Source organism: Taudactylus pleione, unplaced genomic scaffold (genome assembly GCF_031769625.1).
Source record: "Taudactylus pleione unplaced genomic scaffold, aTauple2 ptg001146l, whole genome shotgun sequence".
Classification (NCBI taxonomy): Eukaryota; Metazoa; Chordata; class Amphibia; order Anura; family Myobatrachidae; genus Taudactylus; species Taudactylus pleione.
In genome coordinates, this window is record NW_028285547.1 from 18,731 (window position 1) to 41,581 (window position 22,851).

General features: G+C 43.7%; 1 protein-coding gene across 4 annotated transcripts in view; it reads left to right on the plus strand.

Moving 5' to 3' along the window:
- The first annotated feature begins 16,558 nt into the window (after positions 1-16,558).
- Positions 16,559-22,851, plus strand: part of EIF4G3 (eukaryotic translation initiation factor 4 gamma 3) — a 127,392-nt gene continuing 121,099 nt past the window's right edge. For all 4 annotated transcript variants that reach the window (XM_088462079.1, XM_088462080.1, XM_088462081.1 and 1 more), the window contains exon 1: positions 16,559-16,971. In XM_088462079.1, the coding sequence (XP_088318205.1) occupies positions 16,808-16,971 (164 nt within the window). In that variant the 5' untranslated portion in view covers positions 16,559-16,807. The remainder of the gene's footprint in view (positions 16,972-22,851) is intronic.

The following is a 22,851-nucleotide window of genomic DNA, read 5'->3' on the forward strand; positions in this document are numbered from 1 at the left end:
ATAGGAACCGTTGTAATTCCTACACCGTTCACCTGATTTGGATGTAATTACCCTCAAATTAAATCTGAAAGTCTGCAGGTAATGCACATCTTGTTTGTTTCACTTCAAAGCCATTGTGGTGGTGAATAGAGGCCAAAATATGAAAATTCTGTCAATGTCCCAATATTTATGCACCTGACTGTAACTATTAAAAATATATACAATACATATTGGTATGGGCAGGCAGGCAGGACAGGGAGTAGGTGTGCTTTAGCAGGTGCGCAGACACTGCCCCAACATGCCGGGGTACGGGGGAGCACTGAGTGGCCGGGATCTCCATCTCCACTATTCGGCTATCCCGGAGCACGGATACACTCAGCAGGGACAAACGCAGGATTTTTATGGGGGGGGGGGTTGGTTCCTGTGTAAATATGTGTGTATACATACATACACACAAGCATATATTTACACACACATACATGTGTCACACATACATTACACAGACACATACATATTTACACACAAGTCACGCTTACCTTGCAGCATCTGCAGGCGGTGGTTGGGATGGGGATGAGACCTGGCAGGCTGGCACCAAGTTATTAGCTCCGCCCCCTTTGTGACAAAATGTTGCGATTTGCGGGTCAGTCAGAAAAGGGAGGGGCCAACTGACACAAAACTTTCAATAAGAAATAATTCAACCTGAACCTTATCTCCCTGATCAACAAATTGCAAATTTCCTTTTCAGATCTCATTTTTAGAGATGCCGATAACATACTTGGCACATCTCTCTTCAGAAAACAAATTGTAGCCAGTGGTGGATCCAGGGGAGGGGTCAGGACGATCTCCCTTCCCCCACCTTAACACACAGCCACTGTGCACAGTACTGGCAGCCTGAGTGATCTGCTCAGGTTACCTCCATGCACGCCGCTTGGACCCCGGGGAAACGGAGACATGCCGCCCGCACCATGCTGCACAAAAGTATGTTTTACAGCTAAGGGGGCATGGCCACGCCTCCTGCGATTAGGCCGCGCCCCCTTGTAGCCAGTGCCCAACCGCCTGATATGTTGGGCACCTGCTACATTCGCCTGCCTGGTGTCGGCAGTTTGCTCGTTCCATCGGCCCTACATGCAGACCGACCCCGATGGACAGCCTGCGGGAGTCAGCATGGTCGTCCATAGTGGGTACACATTTGCTAATGTAGGCAATATGATGTCCTGATCCGCCGGATCGGGCGACATATTGTCTAATATGTACCCACCTTAAAGCTGCGTACACATTAGACGATGTGTACCCGGCTACGACATCAATCGCGACGGACCCAGCAGGGGTGCCATCATTGGCAAGTGCATACACACTTGCTGATACCGGCAGCCATGGCAGGGGTAAGGGTAGCGGGGTCCATGCTGCTTTGGCAGCCAGACCCGCCAAGAGCCAAGGCGGGCCCAGGTAATGGGGTGTGGCCTAATCGCGGGAGGCGTGGCCATGCCCCCTTCCCGAGAAAAAAAAACCAAAAAACTTTGCAGTTCCACGAAGCGCACTGGGGAGGGGGGGTGCTCTGGGCCCCCTCAGCCCTGCTCAAAGCCAGGGGGGGCGCGATCAGTGTGATCACTCCCCCCCACAGGCTTAGGAGACTGCTGTGGCTGCTGCCACGAATAGTCTCCCACTGCAGCTCAGCACACGCTGTATGCTGGGCTGCTGTGAGGGAGGGGGGCGGTGCCGGACCCGGGCCCCCTCCCCCCCCCCTCTCGGAACCCCTGTTGGTAGCATGGCATCGGTAGCAACATCTTCAGATCTTTCTGCATGTTCAAAAGATCCTGAGGATGCGACAGCCAACCAGCGGGAGCACGCATCGTCATCGTGGGTACACACTGGACGAGTTGAACGGTTTGTCCTTCAGATGCGTTGGAATCGGCCAAATCGTTGAAAATATAGTCTAGTGCAGTGGTTCCCAAACTGGGTGCCGTGGCACCCTGGGGTTACCACTGGGCACTTGCAGGGGTGCCTCGTTTTGGTGGTCCAGTACTGATAAAATAATTTTTAGTCAGTATGATTGGCACTGGTTTTGCCTATCAATATGTGGACACACAAAAAAAAAAGAGCCCGGTCAACCACCACGTGACTGAACCTAAGGGTGACATATAATTACAATTTACTTCATTTAAGTTTTGCTGAATTTCTCAATAAGAAACTTTTGCCCCAGGGGTGCCGTGGCAAAAATGCTGGTACTCTAGAGCGCCGTGATTCGATAAAGTTTGGGAACCAGTGGCCTAGTGTGTACCCAGCTTAAGAGATTAATTAGTGCGCAGCTATTACACTTACATTCTGGCTAAAAAAAACTCTCAAAACAGGCACTTATCCCTGTTGGGGATGTAAAGCCTGTGAAAAGACTCAATGATTGGCAAAATCATCCAAATCAAGGAGTTCATCAACTCAGTTCATGTATGTGTGTACTGTATGTGGGCATGATGTCGAAAATCCTGATGCAAAGAGCATTGGAACATATTGGTTCTATTAGAAATGCAGCATCGGATTTATAAAAAAAAAACAAAAAACAGTTAACTACAATGGCAAGACCCTTCTATTACCAACATCGCAACTCATATAAGGACATAGGGCTGTGTTCAATTAGAAGCGAAAAGCCGTTCTCCGCGAAAAAGTTTTGCCGATCGGAGCTTTTTGCATGGTCGGAACCTATCCCCAAATTCAATTCCAGCCGGTTTTCGCCTACACGGAAAGTCAATGCAATATAATAGGTGAAAAAGATTTGCCTAAGAATAGCAGGAGAATAGAAGGACAAAATTTTTATTTTAGGGTGCAAACGTGGGGAAACCACTTGGGACAGCCCCCCAAAGGACAACTGTGTCAAAAAATCCTGAAAAAAAAAACCATAAGAACACCCTAAAAAAGTACTTTCATTTTGGGGGCGAAAAAGTACAAGTTGGGGGACAAGCATAAAAACTAGCGAAATAGACGACTTGGGGTGCTGTAGGGAGGTGCCATGTGTGTTTGGGATTGCAGGTGCATGTATGAGGGTGGTTTTTCACGTTTTTAAAAAGTTCAATTTAGAGAGATAAAAATATGCTAACACCCATTTTCAAGAACCCCAAATTTGACTGGACTACTTATTTTCACTCAAAAATACTGCTTCATGCCGTTCTTCTCCACTTATACAAGGATGCTAATAACAAGTATTTTAAACAACTTCTGTACCCCAAATAATTTTATTAGGGCTATTGGAACACTTTACATTGAACCCCAATGCTAGTGCATATTTTTTGGGGGTACACACTGATTTCCCCTATTCTGACAGTACTTTCCGCCTGTTTTGCATTCGCCACTTGCCGTTTTCGCCTGGTTAGTAATTGAATAGGGTGAAAAGCGGGGATGCACACGATAAGTTTCCATGTCCAAAACACGCAATGTAGGCGAAGTCATGCAGGCGTAACTAACTATATATATATATATATATATATAGTTGGGGTAGGGGGTCCCTCTCCAAGTGTAAATGGACACCTCCTTACACACAGCAGCCAGGAAACAGCACACCAGTCTAGGGTTTTCGTGCAAGCTGGTCTGAACCAGTTTCATTGTGCAACATAAACAACAAAATAAACAAAACATAAAAATAAATCCTAGCCCGTCTGGGCACTAACTAGACAGGGTATTCCCTCTCTACAAGTGGCAGGGCCTACTGCCTTACCACAAACACAGCACTTTTTCAAATATCAGTGTCTCTGAACAAACCTCAGTGTCTGTTGTCAGGGTATGTGAGACACTCAACCAAAACCTTAACACAGCTATATGAACCACTTGCAGGTGCAACTACTAATCAGCCTGCTCTCAGACTGAAAGGCCCAACACCTGGAATGGCCTGTGGATGGAGCCCTCCCTCTCTTCTCACATCCACACCCCCAGGACCCATTATCCGGATTTTTCCAAAAGCCGACAATTCTGGTCTGTTTGGCATAACAGACTTCCTGGGGTTTTTTAAAACACATATGAAAAGAATCTGGGACACACATATATGCCATCCCAGACTTCTCCAGTGCTTCTATCACTATATATGTTTGCCTGTGGCTTCGCCCATGATTAAATTGCTTCTGACAATATATATTTTTTTTAATTTTAGGTGTTCTAGTTGTATTACTTTGCATAGGGGCCCTGTTGTGGGAGTGGCCCCTTGTGACCTGCAGCGCTATACAGACTCACCACTCACACCAATGTCTCTGTGTGCCCTGTGCACAGACTATGCTATGTAGGCTGTCCTATTCATGTGACCGCAGGCCCAAAGCACCTCTCCCCCAACCCCTACCAGCTGTGTGCACACCTATCTCTTGCATTGATGATGTCAATAAATTTTTTTGCTATTGCTCAGTTTTAACTTGACGGATAGAGGTGAAACAAAGTTCAGGTTATTTCTAGGAGTTTCCACTACACGATGCAGTTTTCATGAAAATCGGTTCAGTAATTTTTGCGCAACTTGGAACAAACAAACGGAAACAACGTTCTTATTATATTAGTAAATAATACTTTTCAAATATCCATTATAACATCTTTTTTTTTTTTTGTTCACATTTATACACGGGTTATCTATAATTATACATTTATATATAAATCGATGTTATTTCTCTTCCCACCAACCAGTGCTGTTTTAGAACATTCCACCACCCAGTTCTATCCTGAACTTTATATGTAAATTAAAACACAAAAATACTTTACACTGGTTTAGTCGCTTTGCACGGCTAAACCAGGTGCATTTGGCCGTGACAAGCAATGAAGTCGCGCCTAATCGGCAAAACAATTGAATTGGTCTGTCAGATACCCATTACTTGCTGTCCAAAAAAACAATTGAATTTCCCCCCAAATGTACGGTTTTAAAGCTAACATTTCAATTGAGATAAGGGAACAAAAATTGGTATGAGGTGGCGCTTAACAGACACAAACCAGTCTTTTTCTTATTACTGGAATTACCTTTTTCTTATTACTGGATAGATATATTTGTGTATTTGTTTTTTGTTTGTTTTTTAACCATAATTTTTATTCAGAAAAAAAAGGAGAATATAATAACATCGACATCAAATTGTTAAAAATATAAAGAACATCGATAAAATTGAGGTCATATCCACAACAAATTAAACAACAAATATTCACCTTGAATTTTCATATCAGTTTTAAATGAAAAGAAAAATAGAAAAAGAAAAAAAAAAAAAAATGAACAGGGGGGGCAGCATATAACAATATCGTATTTGAACCCATCTAATACATATAGCACCACCATAGCATTTCTAAAATATAGTATTTAGTTAGACTGGGTAGCAAATCCTAGGGACAGAAGTAGCTGAGTAATTAAACCATGGATCCCATCTTATTAAATTTATCTGACTAATCCCTAACAGCAAAGATTATTGTCTCCATATTAGCAATAAACCAAATCTTGGAATGCACTAAGAGTAATGCAGGCGCGGAAGGTTGTTTCCAGGATTTGGCCAAAGTACACCTTGCAGCATGTAAAATTTAAAGAACCAATTTATTTGAGCGGGAATTCAGCTCAGATAAAGGAAGCCCCAATAGGGCAGTCCATGGGCCTAAAGGGACCGAGACATGAATTATATTGTTTATTAAGGATTTTATCTCTGACCGGTAATTAATCATTTTGGAACACTACCACCAAATATGTATAAAATCACCCTGCTGACCACAATTCCGCCAGCACAGTGAGGAAGAGGATGGGAAAATGTTACACAATCTAGTGGGAACCAAGTACCATCTCGTATATATTTTATAAGCGTTTTCTTTTATCAGGGTGGAAATGGAAGATTTTGCCACATTACTTCTAATAATTTCCCGAGAGTCCTCACTAGGCGGAAGACCCAAATTGGATTCCCACACCACTTTCTGGGAAAGTGTATTTGCAGGAACAGAGTAGGCGATATAAAATAGAAATGATACCGTCTTGTAGGTATATATTAACAAAGCCTCTCAAAAGGCGTAAATGGTCTACAAATAGAATCCTTAGGGAGAGAATTAAGACATGATCAAATTTGGAAGTATTCACAGAGAAATGGGCGAGAAATTTGATATTTTTGTACCAAATCCTCCAATGAATACCAGGTAGTGCCCTGTATAAAATCATACAGAAATCTAGGATGTGATGGTAAATTAAACCACAAATGTGACTGATTGGTATATAAACCAGGAAGAAAATCCGGGTTATCCCAAATGGGAGTCAGGGGGGGTGGATAGGATATAAGGTCAAATCGCCTAGTGCATAAAAGCCATATAGAATGAGTCCGTTTAGTAGTGGGACCAAGCCCCAGTGCACTCCGTTTAGGAATAGAGTGAGTGAGAATGGAGGACAGCGAATACAATGAGGATTCAGAAGTTTCAATTTGTACCCACTGTAAATTGCTTGTAGGTGTAAACCATGTGAGGGCTTGACCTAAATGAGTAGCGAAATAATATTTTCATATATCAGGCAGACCACGTCCTCCTTCTAGGGAGCTCCTTATAAGAGTAGAGAATTTCACTCTAGACGGCTTACCTAACCAGACAAATTTTTAGTTATTGCTCCTTGCACCCAACTCAAAACCTCACTAGGAATTCTTACTGGTATAGTCTGCATAAAATAAAGAATTCTGGGCAACACATTCATTTTAACTGCAGTCATCCTGCCAAACCAAGAAATTATCTGGCCCCTCCAAGTTTTAAAGTCAGATTCCACATTAGCAAAGAGAGATGGGAAATTTTCCTTGTATAAAGAACTAGTGATATAGATCCCAAGATATTTTATCTTTTTGGAACGCCAAGCAAATTGAAAATTGTGCTCTAATAGATTACGGGTGTCTGAAGATACATGTAATGGGAGGGCCTCTGATTTAGAATAATTAATTCGGTATCCAGCAAGGGTAGAATAAGAAGATAAAGTTTGGAAAAGGATGGGGAAAGAGATGTGAGGGGAGGAAAGTGTAAGTAATAAGTCATCCGCAAAGAGTGATATTTTATAGTCCCTCTCACCAACTTGAATCCCTTTAATATCAGGAGAAGACCGTATTAAATAAGCAAGAGGTTCTATAATTAAGGCAAAGATTAAAGGGGAAAGGGGACAGCCCTGCCTGGTGCCATTACTAATTTCAAAGAGATCAGAGTCCCTTCCATTCACCTGGACCCTCGCTGTCGGGTTAGAATACAAAATCCGTATACCCCTCAAAAGGTTCCCTCCCAAACCAAAACTCTAAAGATTAGCAAATATAAAAGACCATAAAATTTTATCAAATGCCTTCTCAGCATCTAATGAAAGAAGCAGAGAAGGCATCTTTCTTTTATTTATAATATGTATAAGATCAACTGTTCTCCTTGTGTTATCCCGGCTTGTCAGCCTGGGATGAAACCCACCCGATCAGGGTGGACAATCTGAGGTAGTACCTCACTAAGCCTAGTTGCTAGAATTTTAATATCATTATTGAGAAGGGATAAGCCTATAACTTGAGCAAACATTAGGATCTTTCCCAGGTTTGTGTACAACAACAATTCTAGCCTCCAAAGAACGGGAAGATAGAGTCTCACCCTTCAGAAACCCATTGAAAAGTCTGCATAAATGGGGTAATAAAACAGATTTAAATTTCTTATAATATAGTAGGTAGAAGCCGTCTGGACCAGGGGTTTTACCAGATTTTTGAGATTTAACGTCTCCTCCAACTCTTCTAAAGAGATATCTGAGCTCAATTGAGCAACCTTAGAACGAATTAATTTAGGGAGATGACACTTTGCTAGAATATAATCAATGTCTTTATCTATAGAGTATGATGGAACAGAGTTGTGGTTAGAGTTATACAAATTTTGATAAAAGGTTTCAAATTCCTTCACTATCCTTCCGGGGTCATGTGTTAGCTCACCCACTCTGGTTTTTAATCGACAAAATATTTTTAGATTAAACTTTAGCTCGTAGTTTCCGAGCCAGTAGCTTATCGGCTTTATCTCCCTTTTCATAATACCTCTGATTTAAACGACGGAGGCAGAGTTCTGTCTTATGAGACAATAACACATTAAGTTCTCGAATTTTAATGAGCTGATCTAGGTCAGATTGAATAAGAGTAGATTTATGCTTTAATTCTAGTTGGTGTAGCTTTGTAATTAAATCTAAGATGGCTTGGGTACATTGTCGTTTAGTTCTAGAAGCCAATTAAATAAAATGGCCATGAAGAACAGCTTTGTGGGCTTCCCACAAAGTCATATCTTTGATATCGGGGATCTGATTTACAGAAAAATACTTGGGAAATCTGCACAAAAACATCTTTATTTTGTAGAAGAGAATCATTTATGCACCAGGAGGGAGGTAGAGAAATAGGAGAAAGACAAGACAAAGTAGAAGAAACTGGGGCGTGGTCGGCCTATGTGATGGAGTGTATATTAACCCCATTAATATGAGGAGTCATGGCCTGACCAACAAATATCATATCAATTCTGGTATATATTTTATACACTTGGGAGAAAAATGTATAATCTTTAGCAAGCGGGTCCTGCACCCTCCAGGTGTCAAACAATAAGTGGTTTTTCAAAAAGGGATAGTAGGGCTTTAGAATTACGCTCGCCAATATAGGTCAATGAAGGAGGCAGCGGGTGCGATCTGTCATATTTTTGATGAAGAACTGTATTAAAATCCCCTGCTAAAATAACCTCCCCCTTACGCTAATGAGAAATTTTTGAATCTAAAGCAGCAAAAAAAGAAAATTGATTTACATTCGGGGCATAAACGTTCACCAATGTAACCAATGTATTATTTAACATACCCACTATAATAATAAACCTACCCCACCTATCTCTAAACACCGTTTCCGGTTCCAATTGTAAATGACTAGCAATCAAAACCGCCACTCCACTTTTTTTTTTAGTGAATGATCACAGGCATGGAACGCAACACGATACCTTGAGGAACGGAGATCAGGGTGGAAGCAACCACGGAAATGCGTTTCCTGGAGAAAAACTAAATCACCGAACATTTGCTTTAAGTCAAAAAATAACGTGGTCCGCTTTTGTGGGCTATTTAAACCCTTAACATTGTAAGTTACAATATGAATTGACATTTCTAATACTTTATCAAATATAGCAAAAAATGCCCCCCCCCCCCAATTTAAAAAAAAAAAAAAAACAGAACAGAATCAACATTAAGAAAAGAAAGAAAAGGAATAAAACAAAATAAAATGGTACATAAAAAGAAAAATTAAGACTCATAAACCCCAAGAGGGAAGAGTCCAACAAACTGAGCACCTAGAAGAGGAAAGGTAGGAGAAAAAAATCCCAACCAAGCTCAGAAAATGTCATATTGACCCGCAGGGGTAAGGCACTGGCCTCACACCAACAGATATCACTGAAAAAAGAACCCTGCTCAATACAAATCACAAATACTGATATTATCAGACATACGGAAGTATAACATAAAAATCAAAAACTGAGGTCACACTGCTAACATGACCGGAGAATAATACATATATATATATAAAAAGAAAAACATTTATCCTAAATTTTATAGAAAATATCTATAGAAACAAGAAACCCTAAACCTGTAGAAGCGTAAATACTTCACACCAACATTGACTTACTAAATAAGACATCAAAGTAGTATTACTTGGTAATGGCAACTCAGGAAAAGGTAGCAAAAAATTGGTATAGCTCCAACCAGGATGAGTGTGAAACTAAACTCAAGGTGGATTGCAGGAAGATGAAAAAGGCACCGTTGACCAAACGCGCTTTGGAGCCCGTGGAGGTAAGGGAGAGCCAGAAGACTGCAAGATAGCCGGACTCATTTGAGATGTCGGAACAGTCACAGCACCAGGATGAGACAGGTTTAGCTTTGTCAGCAAACGAAGAGCACCTTCTTTGGACTTAGCGGACAGTTGTCTCCCATCTGACGAAACAATCAGAGAGAGAGAGGAAAACCCCATCTATACTTAATATGATTGTCCCGAAGAACCGGAGTATAGTCTCGAAAATCAAAGCACCTTTTAAGTGTCATGGGGGAAAGATCTTGGAATACCATTAGGTGATGCGAGTCGAAGACCAATTTTCCCGTTCTCGTGCTGCGGCCAGTAACCTCTCCTTCATCTTGAAGTAATGGCAACGGAACAAAACATCCCATGGAGGAGCAGATTGTGCCGGCTTTGCCCACAATGTGCGATGCGCTCTGTCCAAAAGGAACTGAGCCACTGGAGTGGCGAGTAGCAGGTGTTGAAAGAAGCGAATGAGGAAGTTTTCCAATTGGGCCGGTTCCATGGATTCAGGGATATCCTTGATCCGCAAGTTGTTCCGTCGAGCTCTATTCTCGGTATCCTCCTGTTGATCTTCAAGTAAGTGAATGTCATCCTGCATAGCAGACAAAGAATGCTCCACCACCTGTTGGATTTGGATTACTTTGTCCATTTTAAGTTCCATCTCATCAGTGCGAGTTCCAAGCTCTGAGACCTCTGCTTTGAGACCAGAAATCGCTTTTTGAATTTCAGAGTGGAATGCATTTTTAAGTGATTTCATCTCAGAAAGAATGGAGGCAATACTTTCCCTCATAGAGCCTGCCGGAGGGTCCGACTCATCTTCCGGTTCTGAAATATGAGCTGAGATGGGGCCTGCATTTTATTTATAAAGGAGGTAAGATCAGCAGGGGGAGCCGACCTGCGAGGTTTAGGCATAATGGAAAGACTACAAAGTTAGGATTGAGTCATGAAGCAGTGTGAGATACTCAGAGTCAATAATATAGCATCCTTATACAGAGTTACTGTGCACTCAGATTCAGAGCAGGATTCCTGTATTCAGAGACTACATTTACACAGAGATGGTTGTGAGGAATAGGAGAAACTTGGATGCAGGTGTAGCCCGGATTATGAATTATGGAAGTCCTCCTGTTCAGATATATAGATTCTGTGCCTCATAAATCCACTGGATAGTATCAGCCACAATATACAGTCAGGTGCATAAATATTGGGACATTGACAGAATTCTCATATTTTGGCCTCTATTCACCACCACAATGGCTTTGAAATGAAACAAACAAGATGGGCTTTAACTGCAGACTTTCAGATTTAATTTGAGGGTGATTACATCCAAATCAGGTGAACGGTGTAGGATTTAACAACGGTTTCTATATGTGCCTCCCACTTTTTAAGGGGCCAAAAGTAATGGGACAAACTAAACAATCCTAAATCTAGCTTTCACTTTTTAATACTTTGTTGCAAATCCTTTGCAGGCAATTACAGCCTGAAGTCTGGAACGCATAGACATCACCAGACGCTGGGTTTCATCCCTGGTGATGCTCTGCCAGGCCTCTACTGCAAATGTCTTCAGTTCCTGCTTGTTCTTGGGGCATTTTCCCTTTAGTTTTGTCTTCATCAAGTGAAATGCATGCTCAATCGGATTCAGGTCAGGGGATTGACTTGGCCATTGCATAACATTCCACTTTTTAGCCTTAAAAAACTCTTTGGTTGCTTTTGCAGTATGCTTCGGGTCATTGTCCATCTGCACTGTGAAGCGCCGTCCAATGAGTTCTGAAGCATTTGACTGAATATGAGCATATAATATTGCCCGACACACTTCAGAATTCATTCTGCTGCTTTTGTCAACATTCACATCATCAATAAATACAAGGGAACCAGTTCCATTGGCAGCCATACATGCCCACGCCATGACACTACCACCACCATGCTTCACTGATGAGGTGGTATGTTTTGGATCATGAGCAGTTCCTTTCCTTCTCCATACTCTTCTCTTCCCATCACTCTGGTACAAGTTGATCTTTGTCTCATCTGTCCATAGGATGTTGTTCCAGAACTGTAATGGCTTTTTTAGATGTTGTTTGGCAAACTCTAATCTGGTCTTCCTGTTTTGGAGGCCCACCAATGGTTTACATCTTGTGGTGAACCCTCTATATTCACTCTTGTGAAGTCTTCTCTTGATTGTTGACTTTGACACATATACACATACCTCCTGGAGAGTGTTCTTGATTTGGCCAACTGTTGTGAAGGGGTTTTTCTTCACCAGGGAAATAATTCTTCTGTCATCCATCACAGTTGTTTTCCGTGGTCTTCCGGGTCTTTTGGTGTTTTGCTGAGCTCTCCGGTGCATTCTTTCTTTTTAAGAATGTTCCAAACAGTTGATTTGGCCACACCTAATGTTTTTGCTATCTCTCTAATGGGTTTGTTTTGATTTTTCAGCCTAATGATGGCTTGCTTCACTGATAGTGACAGCTCTTTGGATCTCATAATGAGAGTCGACAGCAACTGATTCCAAATGCAAATGTCACACCTAGAATCAACTCCAGACCTTTTTACCTGCTTAATTGATAATGAAATAACGAGGGAATAGCCCACACCTGTCCATGAAATAGCTTTTGAGTTGATAGTCCCATTACTTTTGGCCCCTTAAAAAGTTTGAGGCACATATAGAAACCGTTGTAATTCCTACACCGTTCACCTGATTTGGATGTAATTACCCTCAAATTAAATCTGAAAGTCTGCAGTTAAAGCACATCTTGTTTGTTTCATTTCAAAGCCATTGTGGTGGTGAATAGAGGCCAAAATATGAAAATTCTGTCAATATCCCAATATTTATGCACCTGACTGTATAATATAAGTGAAGATAGTGTTAGGCAATGTGTCTTCAGTCAGAGACAAACAGGGACACTGTCTCCTTTTTCTTCACAAACTGCCAACAGACCCAATCAATATCTCAGCCCCACAGTCAGGATACAGCAACAGGGGGGAGGGGGGGGGGGGGGAGTCACATGCATGATCCCAACCAAAGGAGTACCTGGTACAAGGCAGCCTAAAAGAATACCTTAATCAGGGAGGGAGGTATGGGCTCAGGACATCCTCCTATTCACCTCAGGATCTCCTGCAGAAGGGAAGATGGCGGACGGGCGCTGGAACACCCCGTGACTCTGATGTTCCCAACTAGCCAAGTCGCAGGATAGCGTCTCCTTGGCCCTGTACTGAGAATGGAGGGCAGTGACAGCTGTCAGCAGTGTCCCGTAGGCTGCGTGGCGGGAGGAGGTGAAAGCCGCCAGCCTCAGTATATAGCTGTGGAGTCCGGTGGCCGGGGTGTCCAAATCGAGGCCGCGGCTTCACCGTGCTGCAGGCCTCCGCCCGGAAGGCAAGCCGCAGTGAGTCCCGGAAGATAGTAGGAGAGAACCAGCCAACCGGGGACAAGCTAGGCAGTATTGTGCCGCTTGGGAGGTAAGGAGGACTGTAGAGGAATTGTTTCTATATTTTGTTATATTTATGCCTGGGATGACAATTATTGAAGATGGCATCTCCAATAATAAATATGTTTATCTAGATTTATAAATATAGTAAAGTTCAATTAACATACGTTTTATCATATATATATATTTGCAAATGCATGCATACGTATGAATTTATGAAACAATGGGCACGATTCTATTCTATGCAATGTGAATAGCGCCGGGAGATAGCTCCCGGAGCTATTCAATTGTGCGCGGTGTTTAGTCAGAGAATGCCCGTTCTTGCGACTAAACACCCTGTTTAAGGCGCGATAACGGGCATTCCCCGACCTAACTTCCCGGCGTGATGTTGTTGTCCCGGCGCTAAGGGCAGAAAACAGCCTCGCGCCGGGACTTTTGTCGGATTTCTGCTCTTATCCCCAGGGGGATACGAGAAGAAATCCTAGTCGGACTTGGCAGCGCGTGTATTGAATAGCTCCAGGAGCTCACTCCCGGCGCTATTCACATCGCATAGAATAGAAATCGTGCTCTGTGATTCCAGTGAGTTCAAACATGAAATTCAAGCTCTGATTAACTGATATTTTATTTACAGGCAAATGAAATTATGCAGAATATGTTAAACACAGTAGTGATATATATATTAGTATATCTATGCTTCCTAAGAAAGCTGCATACACTCACAACGATTTTGTTACCAACGATTTTCTGTCAGATTACCTGTCAGATATTTTAAAGTGTAATGAACGATTTTTTTGAACTACAAACGATTTTTGCATATTCCCTTAATGAAAATCGTTCAGTTGGGCAGTCTGACTGAACTACAAACGTGAACGCGCATGAACGATTATCGTTCATCATTTGACTCAGAAAGTGAACGATTTTTTCAAACGATTATCGTTTAACGATAATCGTTCAAAAAATCGTTGTGTGTGTATGCAGCTTAAAACTTAATAAATTAACAAACTTAGACAAGTAATAACATGGATTATATACTTGCAATCACATAGTTACCCTAAAAGATCATTATTCATTTCTCCTTCCTCCTGCGCAAGTTTAAATTCCTCTGGACTGTCCTGCACTGTGGTGACTGAGCTCTCCAGACTCACCATCCCTGACCTCGCTTACATCTCCCTCTGTTCTCTCTGAGCTGTACTTAGTGATGTCTTTTATCCCAAATCTTTCAAATGAATTTTGCCATCTCCCATTCTGTCCAATGTGGCAGATAATTACAGGTTTCCCTAAACCAGATTCTGAAGTATTTGTAAAAGTGTCAGCTGGACCAAGTTGGATATTTCTGCTCAAACAACCATGGTGTCATAAAATGTGGAATTTCTATTCATTAATAATCCTCCTTTGGTTGGTTGTGTTGAGGTGTAAATAAGCTTGTTATGCCTGGGGTCCACCAAAATATATGACCTCTTATATGCTGTCAGCATGGCTCCTCTTTTGACCCATACTGGACAATGGACATGTCAGTTTATAATTACCAAAGGTACAATACTTTGATCCTGATTAGAACTGTATGCATACACCTATGCATACCAGTGTCTGTTGGTCTAAGCCAGGGGTTAGGAAACTTTTTTACCTTTTACCCCCAAATATATTTAGATACGCCGACGTTATCCCTTGATTTGAAAGGAAATCATAAAGTAGTGCCCCCATATAATGCCCCTGTAGTGCCGCTTGTAAAAAAAAACCCCAAACATTTACCTTAATCCCCGCTCCTGCATCCGCCGCCGTCCTGTCCGCCCGGCTGCTCCTCGAAACTATGGGAGAGACGTCATGACGTCTCTCCCATAGTGCGCATGAAGAGAGGCAGAAGCTGGAGTTCAGAAGAGAAGTCCAGCCTCCGGCTAACGCGGTGCTGCAGGGAGGAGCCGGGCGCCCGCTGGTAATAACACCTCAGCGGGCATCCGGCTTAGAGCCTCCCTGCGGCACAGCCGGGCATGCATATGAATCATTCTATATTATAGTATGATTTATATGCATGCCCAGCTATCCATTACCCCCAGGAATTTCATTTTTACCCCATGTGGGGTAATTTACCCCTGTTCCCCGACCACTGGTCTAAGCAGTAAAAACCTGTTTCTTACACAATTACTTAACCTTACATTAAAATATATATCTCTAAATACCTGCTACTAAACATTTAACTTATACAGTATATTCAAACCTATTTAATCTATTTCTCACTTTAAAATATGTATATCTATAATAACCATTAATGATATTTTGATTTAAACAATTTTCCTTTAATCCTAATATTTCAAAATTATGAATAATTACCTAAATATCTAAATGTCAACAGGACCCCCGCTAACCTTTTTAATTACAGCCCGTCTGCGGGAGCTGAAGTGAAGCACGCCCGCTCTCCGCGGCAACCATGCCACGCCCCCTCTATTTGTTTTTTAACCAATTACAAGTTATGTTTTAATATCACATTTAGCACCTACATAGGGTTTTCTCTTGTACGAAGGAACAATTCTCAGCAATATTCCATGTACTGACTTACTTACCTATTCCCCCCTAAGGGCCGGGAGGCTCCCAAAAATCAGCTGGCGCTCACAGAAGCCCGCAAGAGAGGGCAAGTCTCCCGGGCCCGGCTGCCATCCGTGGAAAATCCCCTCCCCGCAGACACCAAGTTCCAGAGCAAAAAATGGGTGGTCCCAGCGGAGATGATGCGATTCGTGCTGAATCGCGTCACTGTAGCCCTGCCCAGTTTTACAATGCCCGTAATCTCAGCATTGTATAGCAGAAGTTGGGCTGCGATTACGCAGCCACACACCCCTGCACCATCCACCCACACCCCCCGCTGCGCTGGAGAGGGCAGCCAGATAGTCGGTAAGTATAAATAACACTGGGACGGAAAAAATAATATTTTTGTGCTAATTATCCTATAAATATTGAATATAATTAACTATCACCAAGTCCTGTGCAGGGTAACAAAACTTTTCCTAACATATCATAGCTCTGACTCTGCTGGAGGGGGGCTGTCATTGCCTGGGGCCCCTCTAATGCTCTGTTGTGTGACACCAGCTATGTCAGCATTATCCAGCACATCTCTGACTGACCCTGTACTAACAGTAATAATAACACACTGCTCTAGCTGGTCCACCTGGCAGAGCAGAGGGCGGGGCTACACACTCATGTGCTTCCGGCGACACGGGTTCACTCCCCGTGTTGGGTCTCCAAATCCGACTGCTTCCGGAACTTGCCGAAGTGGATCTCTGACCACGCCCCCTCTTGTTCGGTTGCGGCTGGAGACTCCGCCCACCTCGCTATAGCCCGCCCCTGAATCACACTGGGCTGGAGCTGTACAAAGATTTAAGCGACTCGGCCCCTGCTCCGCCCTCGCTCCGAGTGTTTCCGGAGGTTGCCGATCTCCCTCCGGTGACTATGCTCGGAGCTGAGCCGAGCGTTTCCGGAGATTGCCGAATGTCCGTCCTGCCGGACTGCTGGAGGCGGACGCGGCGCCATGTTGGATGCTCCGGTCTCTGAGTGAGGAAAATCCGCCGGTATCGCCCCACATTCCCCTGACCGACAGCGGCTCCCGTGTGCCCCTAGGCCGCGCTCCCATGAGGATCAGCCCCTGAGCCCGCTCCGGCCATGAGTTTACCGCATAAACCGGCCCTGAAATCCGCCGCACCCACCGGAGCCGGGACCGGGGTGCTGGGGCCTCCTCCTCCTACCGCAACCGCCGTGCCTCCACCCCCGGCCTCCTCCGCAGCCTCACATCCCGGGATCCGGGCCCTGCCGCCCGCCGCAGCAGCGTATCCTTCCTGTCTGCCCTGTGTCTCACCCGGTACACCCCATATCTCACCCAATACACTATGTATACCCCATAGCTCACTGTGTACACCCCATATCTCACCCAATACACCTTGTACACCCCATATCTCACCCAATACACCTTGTACACCCCATATCTCACCCAATACACCTTGTACACCCCATATCTCACCCAATACACCCTATGTCTCGCCCTGTATACCATGTATACCCAATAGCTTACTCTGTACACCCCATATCTCACCCAATACACCTTGTACACCCCATATCTCACCCAATACACCCTATGTCTCACCCTATATACCATGTATACCCCATATCTCGCCCAATACACCTTGTACACCCCATATCTCACCCAATACACCCTATGTCTCGCCCTATATACCATGTATACCCAATAGCTTACTCTGTACACCCCATATCTCACCCAATACACCTTGTACACCCCATATCTCACCCAATACACCCTATGTCTCGCCCTATATACCATGTATACCCAATAGCTTACTCTGTACACCCCATATCTCACCCAATACACCCTATGTCTCGCCCTATATACCATGTATACCCCATAGCTCACTCTGTACACTGCATATCTCACCCAATACACCTTGTACACCCCATATCTCACCCAATACACCATATATACCCCATATCTCACCCAAAACACCATATATACCCCATATCTCACCCAATACACCCTATGTCTCACCCTAATACCATGTATACCCAATAGCTTACTCTGTACACCCCATATCTCACCCAATACACCTTGTACACCCCATATCTCACCCAATACACCCTATGTCTCACCCTATATACCATGTATACCCCATAGCTCACTCTGTACACCGCATATCTCACCCAATACACCTTGTACACCCCATATCTCACCCAATACACCCTATGTCTCACCCTATATAGCATGTATACCCCATATCTCACCCAATACACAATATATACCCAATATGTACACCCCATATCTCACCCAATACACAATGTACACCCCATATCTCACCCAATACACAATGTATACCCAATATGTACACCCCATATCTCACCCAATACACCATGTATACCCAATATGTACACCCCATATCTCATCCAATACACTATGTATACCCAATATGTACACCCCATATCTCATCCAATACACTATGTATACCCAATATGTACACCCCATATCTCATCCAATACACTATGTATACCCAATATGTACACCCCATATCTCATTCAATACACTATGTGTACCCAATAGCTCACTCTGTACACCCCATATCTCACCCAATACACCATGTATACCCAATATGTACACCCCATATTTCACCCAATCCACTATGTATACCCAATATGTACACTCCATATCTCACCCAATACACCATGTATACCCAAGATGTACACCCCATATCTCACCCAATACACCTTGTACACCCCATATCTCACCCAATACACCCTATGTCTCACCCTATATACCATGTATACCCCATATCTCACCCAATATGTACACCCCATATCTCACCCAATACACAATGTACACCCCATATCTCACCCAATACACAATGTATACCCAATATCTCACCCAATACACCATGTATACCCAATATGTACACCCCATATTTCACCCAATACACCATGTATACCCAATATGTACACCCCATATTTCACACAATACACTATGTATACCCAATATGTACACCCCATATCTCATCCAATACACTATGTATACCCAATAGCTCACTCTGTACACCCTATAACTCATCCAATATACTATGTATACCCAATAGCTCACTCTGTACACATCATATCTCACCCAATACACTATGTATACCCAATATGTACACCCCATATTTCACCCAATACACTATGTATACCCAATATGTACACCCCATATCTCACCCAATACACTATGTATACCCAATATGTACACCCCATATCTCATCCAATACACTATGTATACCCAATAGCTCACTCTGTACACATCATATCTCACCCAATACACTATGTATACCCAATAGCTCACTCTGTACACATATCTCACCCAATACACCATGTATACCCAATATGTACACCCCATATTTCACCCAATACACCATGTATACCCAATATGTACACCCCATATTTCACCCAATACACCATGTATACCCAATATGTACACCCCATATTTCACCCAATACACTATGTATACCCAATATGTACACCCAATACACTATGTATACCCAATATGTACACTCCATATCTCACCCAATACACCATGTATACCCAAGATGTACACCCCATATCTCACCCAATACACCTTGTACACCCCATATCTCACCCAATACACCCTATGTCTCACCCTATATACCATGTATACCCCATATCTCATCCAATACACAATATATACCCAATATGTACACCCCATATCTCACCCAATACACAATGTACACCCCATATCTCACCCAATACACAATGTATACCCAATATGTACACCCCATATCTCACCCAATACACCATGTATACCCAATATGTACACCCCATATTTCACCCAATACACCATGTATACCCAATATGTACACCCCATATTTCACCCAATACACTATGTATACCCAATATGTACACCCCATATCTCATCCAATACACTATGTATACCCAATAGCTCACTCTGTACACCCCATAACTCATCCAATATACTATGTATACCCAATAGCTCACTCTGTACACATCATATCTCACCCAATACACTATGTATACCCAATATGTACACCCCATATCTCATCCAATACACTATGTATACCCAATAGCTCACTCTGTACACCCCATATCTCATCCAATACACTATGTATACCCAATATCTCACCCAATACACTATGTATACCCAATATGTACACTCCATATCTCACCCAATACACTACGTATACCCAATAGCTCACTCAATACATCTCTTTTCTCACCCTCCTTACCCAATACACCCTGTATACCCAATATCTCACGCCTATAAACCTCATATATCACCCTCTACACACAATACACCTTGTATTCCCAATATCTCAGTCTACACACAATACACCCTGTATACCCCATATCTCTCCCTGTACACTCCATAGCTCACCCTCTACATTTAGTTCACCCCCTACACTCAATATACCCTATACACCCCATATCTCACTCTACACACAATACACCCTGTACATCCCATATCTCACCCTCTATACCCAATATCTCACCCTCTACACACAATACACCCCTTATCTCACCCTGTACACTCCATATTCATCCCCTACACTCAATACACCCAGTATCTTACCCTGTATACCACGTAGCTCACCCTGTACACCCCATATTTTACCCAATACACCCTGTATACGCAATACAACCCATAGCTCACCCTGTGCACCCATATACCCCGTATCTCCCTGTACATCCCATTTCTCACCCAGTGCACCCTGTATCTCATCCTGTGCTCCCCATATCTCAACCTCTGTACCCAATACACCTCGACTCTTACCCTGTGCACCCCCTATTTCACTTCGTACACCCCATATCTCAAACTCTACTCCCAGTACCATCTGTTTCTCACCCTCCTATCTCACTCTGTACATACCGTACACCCCTTATCTCACCCCATACACTTTGTATCTTACTCTGTACACCCTGAACCTCGCCAGCCGCTGTGGAACTATACATCCCAGCATGCTTTGCCAGTTTTGATATTCAGTCATGCTACACCCAATACACCTTGTATCTCCCCTGCAGACGCCATACACCTCATATCTCACCCTAAACACCCCTAATCTCATCTTGTACACCCAAAACGGCACATATCTCATCCTGTACACCCAAAACGCCCCATATCTCACACTGCACCTCCTGTATCTCACCCCATACAGCCTAAACATCAGGGGTATTCAACATGCAGCCCTCCAGCTGGAACTACACAACCCAGCATGCCCTAATAGCAAAACTGGCAGACCTTGCTGGGATGTGTAGTTCCACAGCAGTTGGAGAGCTGCATGTTGAATACCCCCTGCTAAACCCTATAAATATTTAATCTCATATACCCTATATCTCTCCCTGTACACCCGATACACCCTATATCTAATTCTGCACACCATTTTCCCTTACCTAGGACACCCTATACACCTTACATCTCACCCTGCAACCTTCCTGTGTTGCCTTATACACCCTGTCACATCATTCTGGGACATGTTACAGTTCTCTACCTACCCTATATTGTGCAGAATAAAACACTTCCCAAGTCCTGCTTGGAAGGGAAAGATCTGCACCAACCTTGTGTTACCAATAAACTTATTTTTTTTTCCCTTCCACAAGTTTCTATCCTGTAATGATGTACACATGTATAACGTGCATAAACCTTTTTCATTTACAAGGTCTGTGCAGCTCCTTCAATTCCATGCAAGATCGGATGAGTGGTTTTATATATGCTGTATGTATTTGTCTATTTACTGAAGCTTTGTGTAGAAATATAAATGTATGATGCTGCTAGGATATTATGTGTAAATATCAGTTCTTTCCTTTTGGCATGTGAGATATACTGTGTACTCTCCTGCTGTTATATACTGTATCTGTAGACAGACACTTCCTAGAAGTATATCCCCGGTGATATGATAGCTGAGTGTTTGCAGGTAACAGTGTCAGAGGATTATACAAGGATAAACAAACCCCAGGATATAGGCAGCAGGTGATGTCTCCGTTCCCTGGTTTCCCTGAGATTATGTAGGTAGCTTCTGCCCTAGTGTGACAGAGGTGCCCCTCTGTATTATAGCGTTGGCCCCCTCTGTATTATAGCGTTGGCCCCTCCCTCTGTATTATAGCGTTGGCCCCTCCCTCTGTATTATAGCGTTGGCCCCTCCCTCTGTATTATAGCGTTGGCCCCTCCCTCTGTATTATAGCGTTGGCCCCTCCCTCTGTATTATAGCGTTGGCCCCTCCCTCTGTATTATAGCGCTGGCCCCCCCCCTCTGTATTATAGCGCTGGCCCCCCCCCTCTGTATTATAGCGCTGGCCCCCCCCTCTGTATTATAGCGCTGGCCCCCCCCTCTGTATTATCGCGCTGGCCCCCCCCTCTGTATTATCGCGCTGGCCCCCTCTGTATTATCGCGTTGGCCCCCTCTGTATTATAGCGCTGGCCCCCTCTGTATTATTGTGTAAGCTTTTTTTTTTTTTCGTGGGGTCTGGTTACCCACTGCCAATATGTTGGCAAGGCCTGTCTTCTACCAATCTAGGCTGATTCATTAGGCTGGCCCCTGAGCCTGGAGGGTTTTCACACCTGATAACATTGTCTAAAGCAGCAGTATTCAACATGCAGCACTCCAGCTGTTGTGGAACTGCACATCCCAGCATGCCCTGACGGTTTTAGCATGTTCTAATAGCAAAACTATGGCATGGCATGCTGGGATGTGTTGTTACACAACAGCTGGAGAGCCACATGCGGAATAACACTGGTCTAGAGGACGGGTAGCCAAACACCAAGGCAGCAGTCTCCTGATGTGGTGCTTACCCAGCCGGCCCTCCCAGAAGGCACTGCAGCTCCTTGGACTCATTTGAATCCATGTGGCCTTTACAAGTCACCTCCAGCAGCCTTTGTACTGTGGCTGCCAGCAGGGGTCACTGCAGCAGCTGCATACTGCCGCTGGGTTCCGCACACACCGGGACCTCAGACTGTTCCTGTAAGACCACAATGTATCCGCACACTGTTAAACGGGAAGCAATCGGGAAGCCGACTGCCTATATACCGGCAGCCGGCTTCCCGACTGTCTTATCCCGGCATGGGTGAAATGCCGGGCGTCTAGATGTAGACGCCCGCATTTCCCCGACGCCGGGAGACCGGCGCCCGGCATCACGATTGTAGTGATGCTGGGCTCC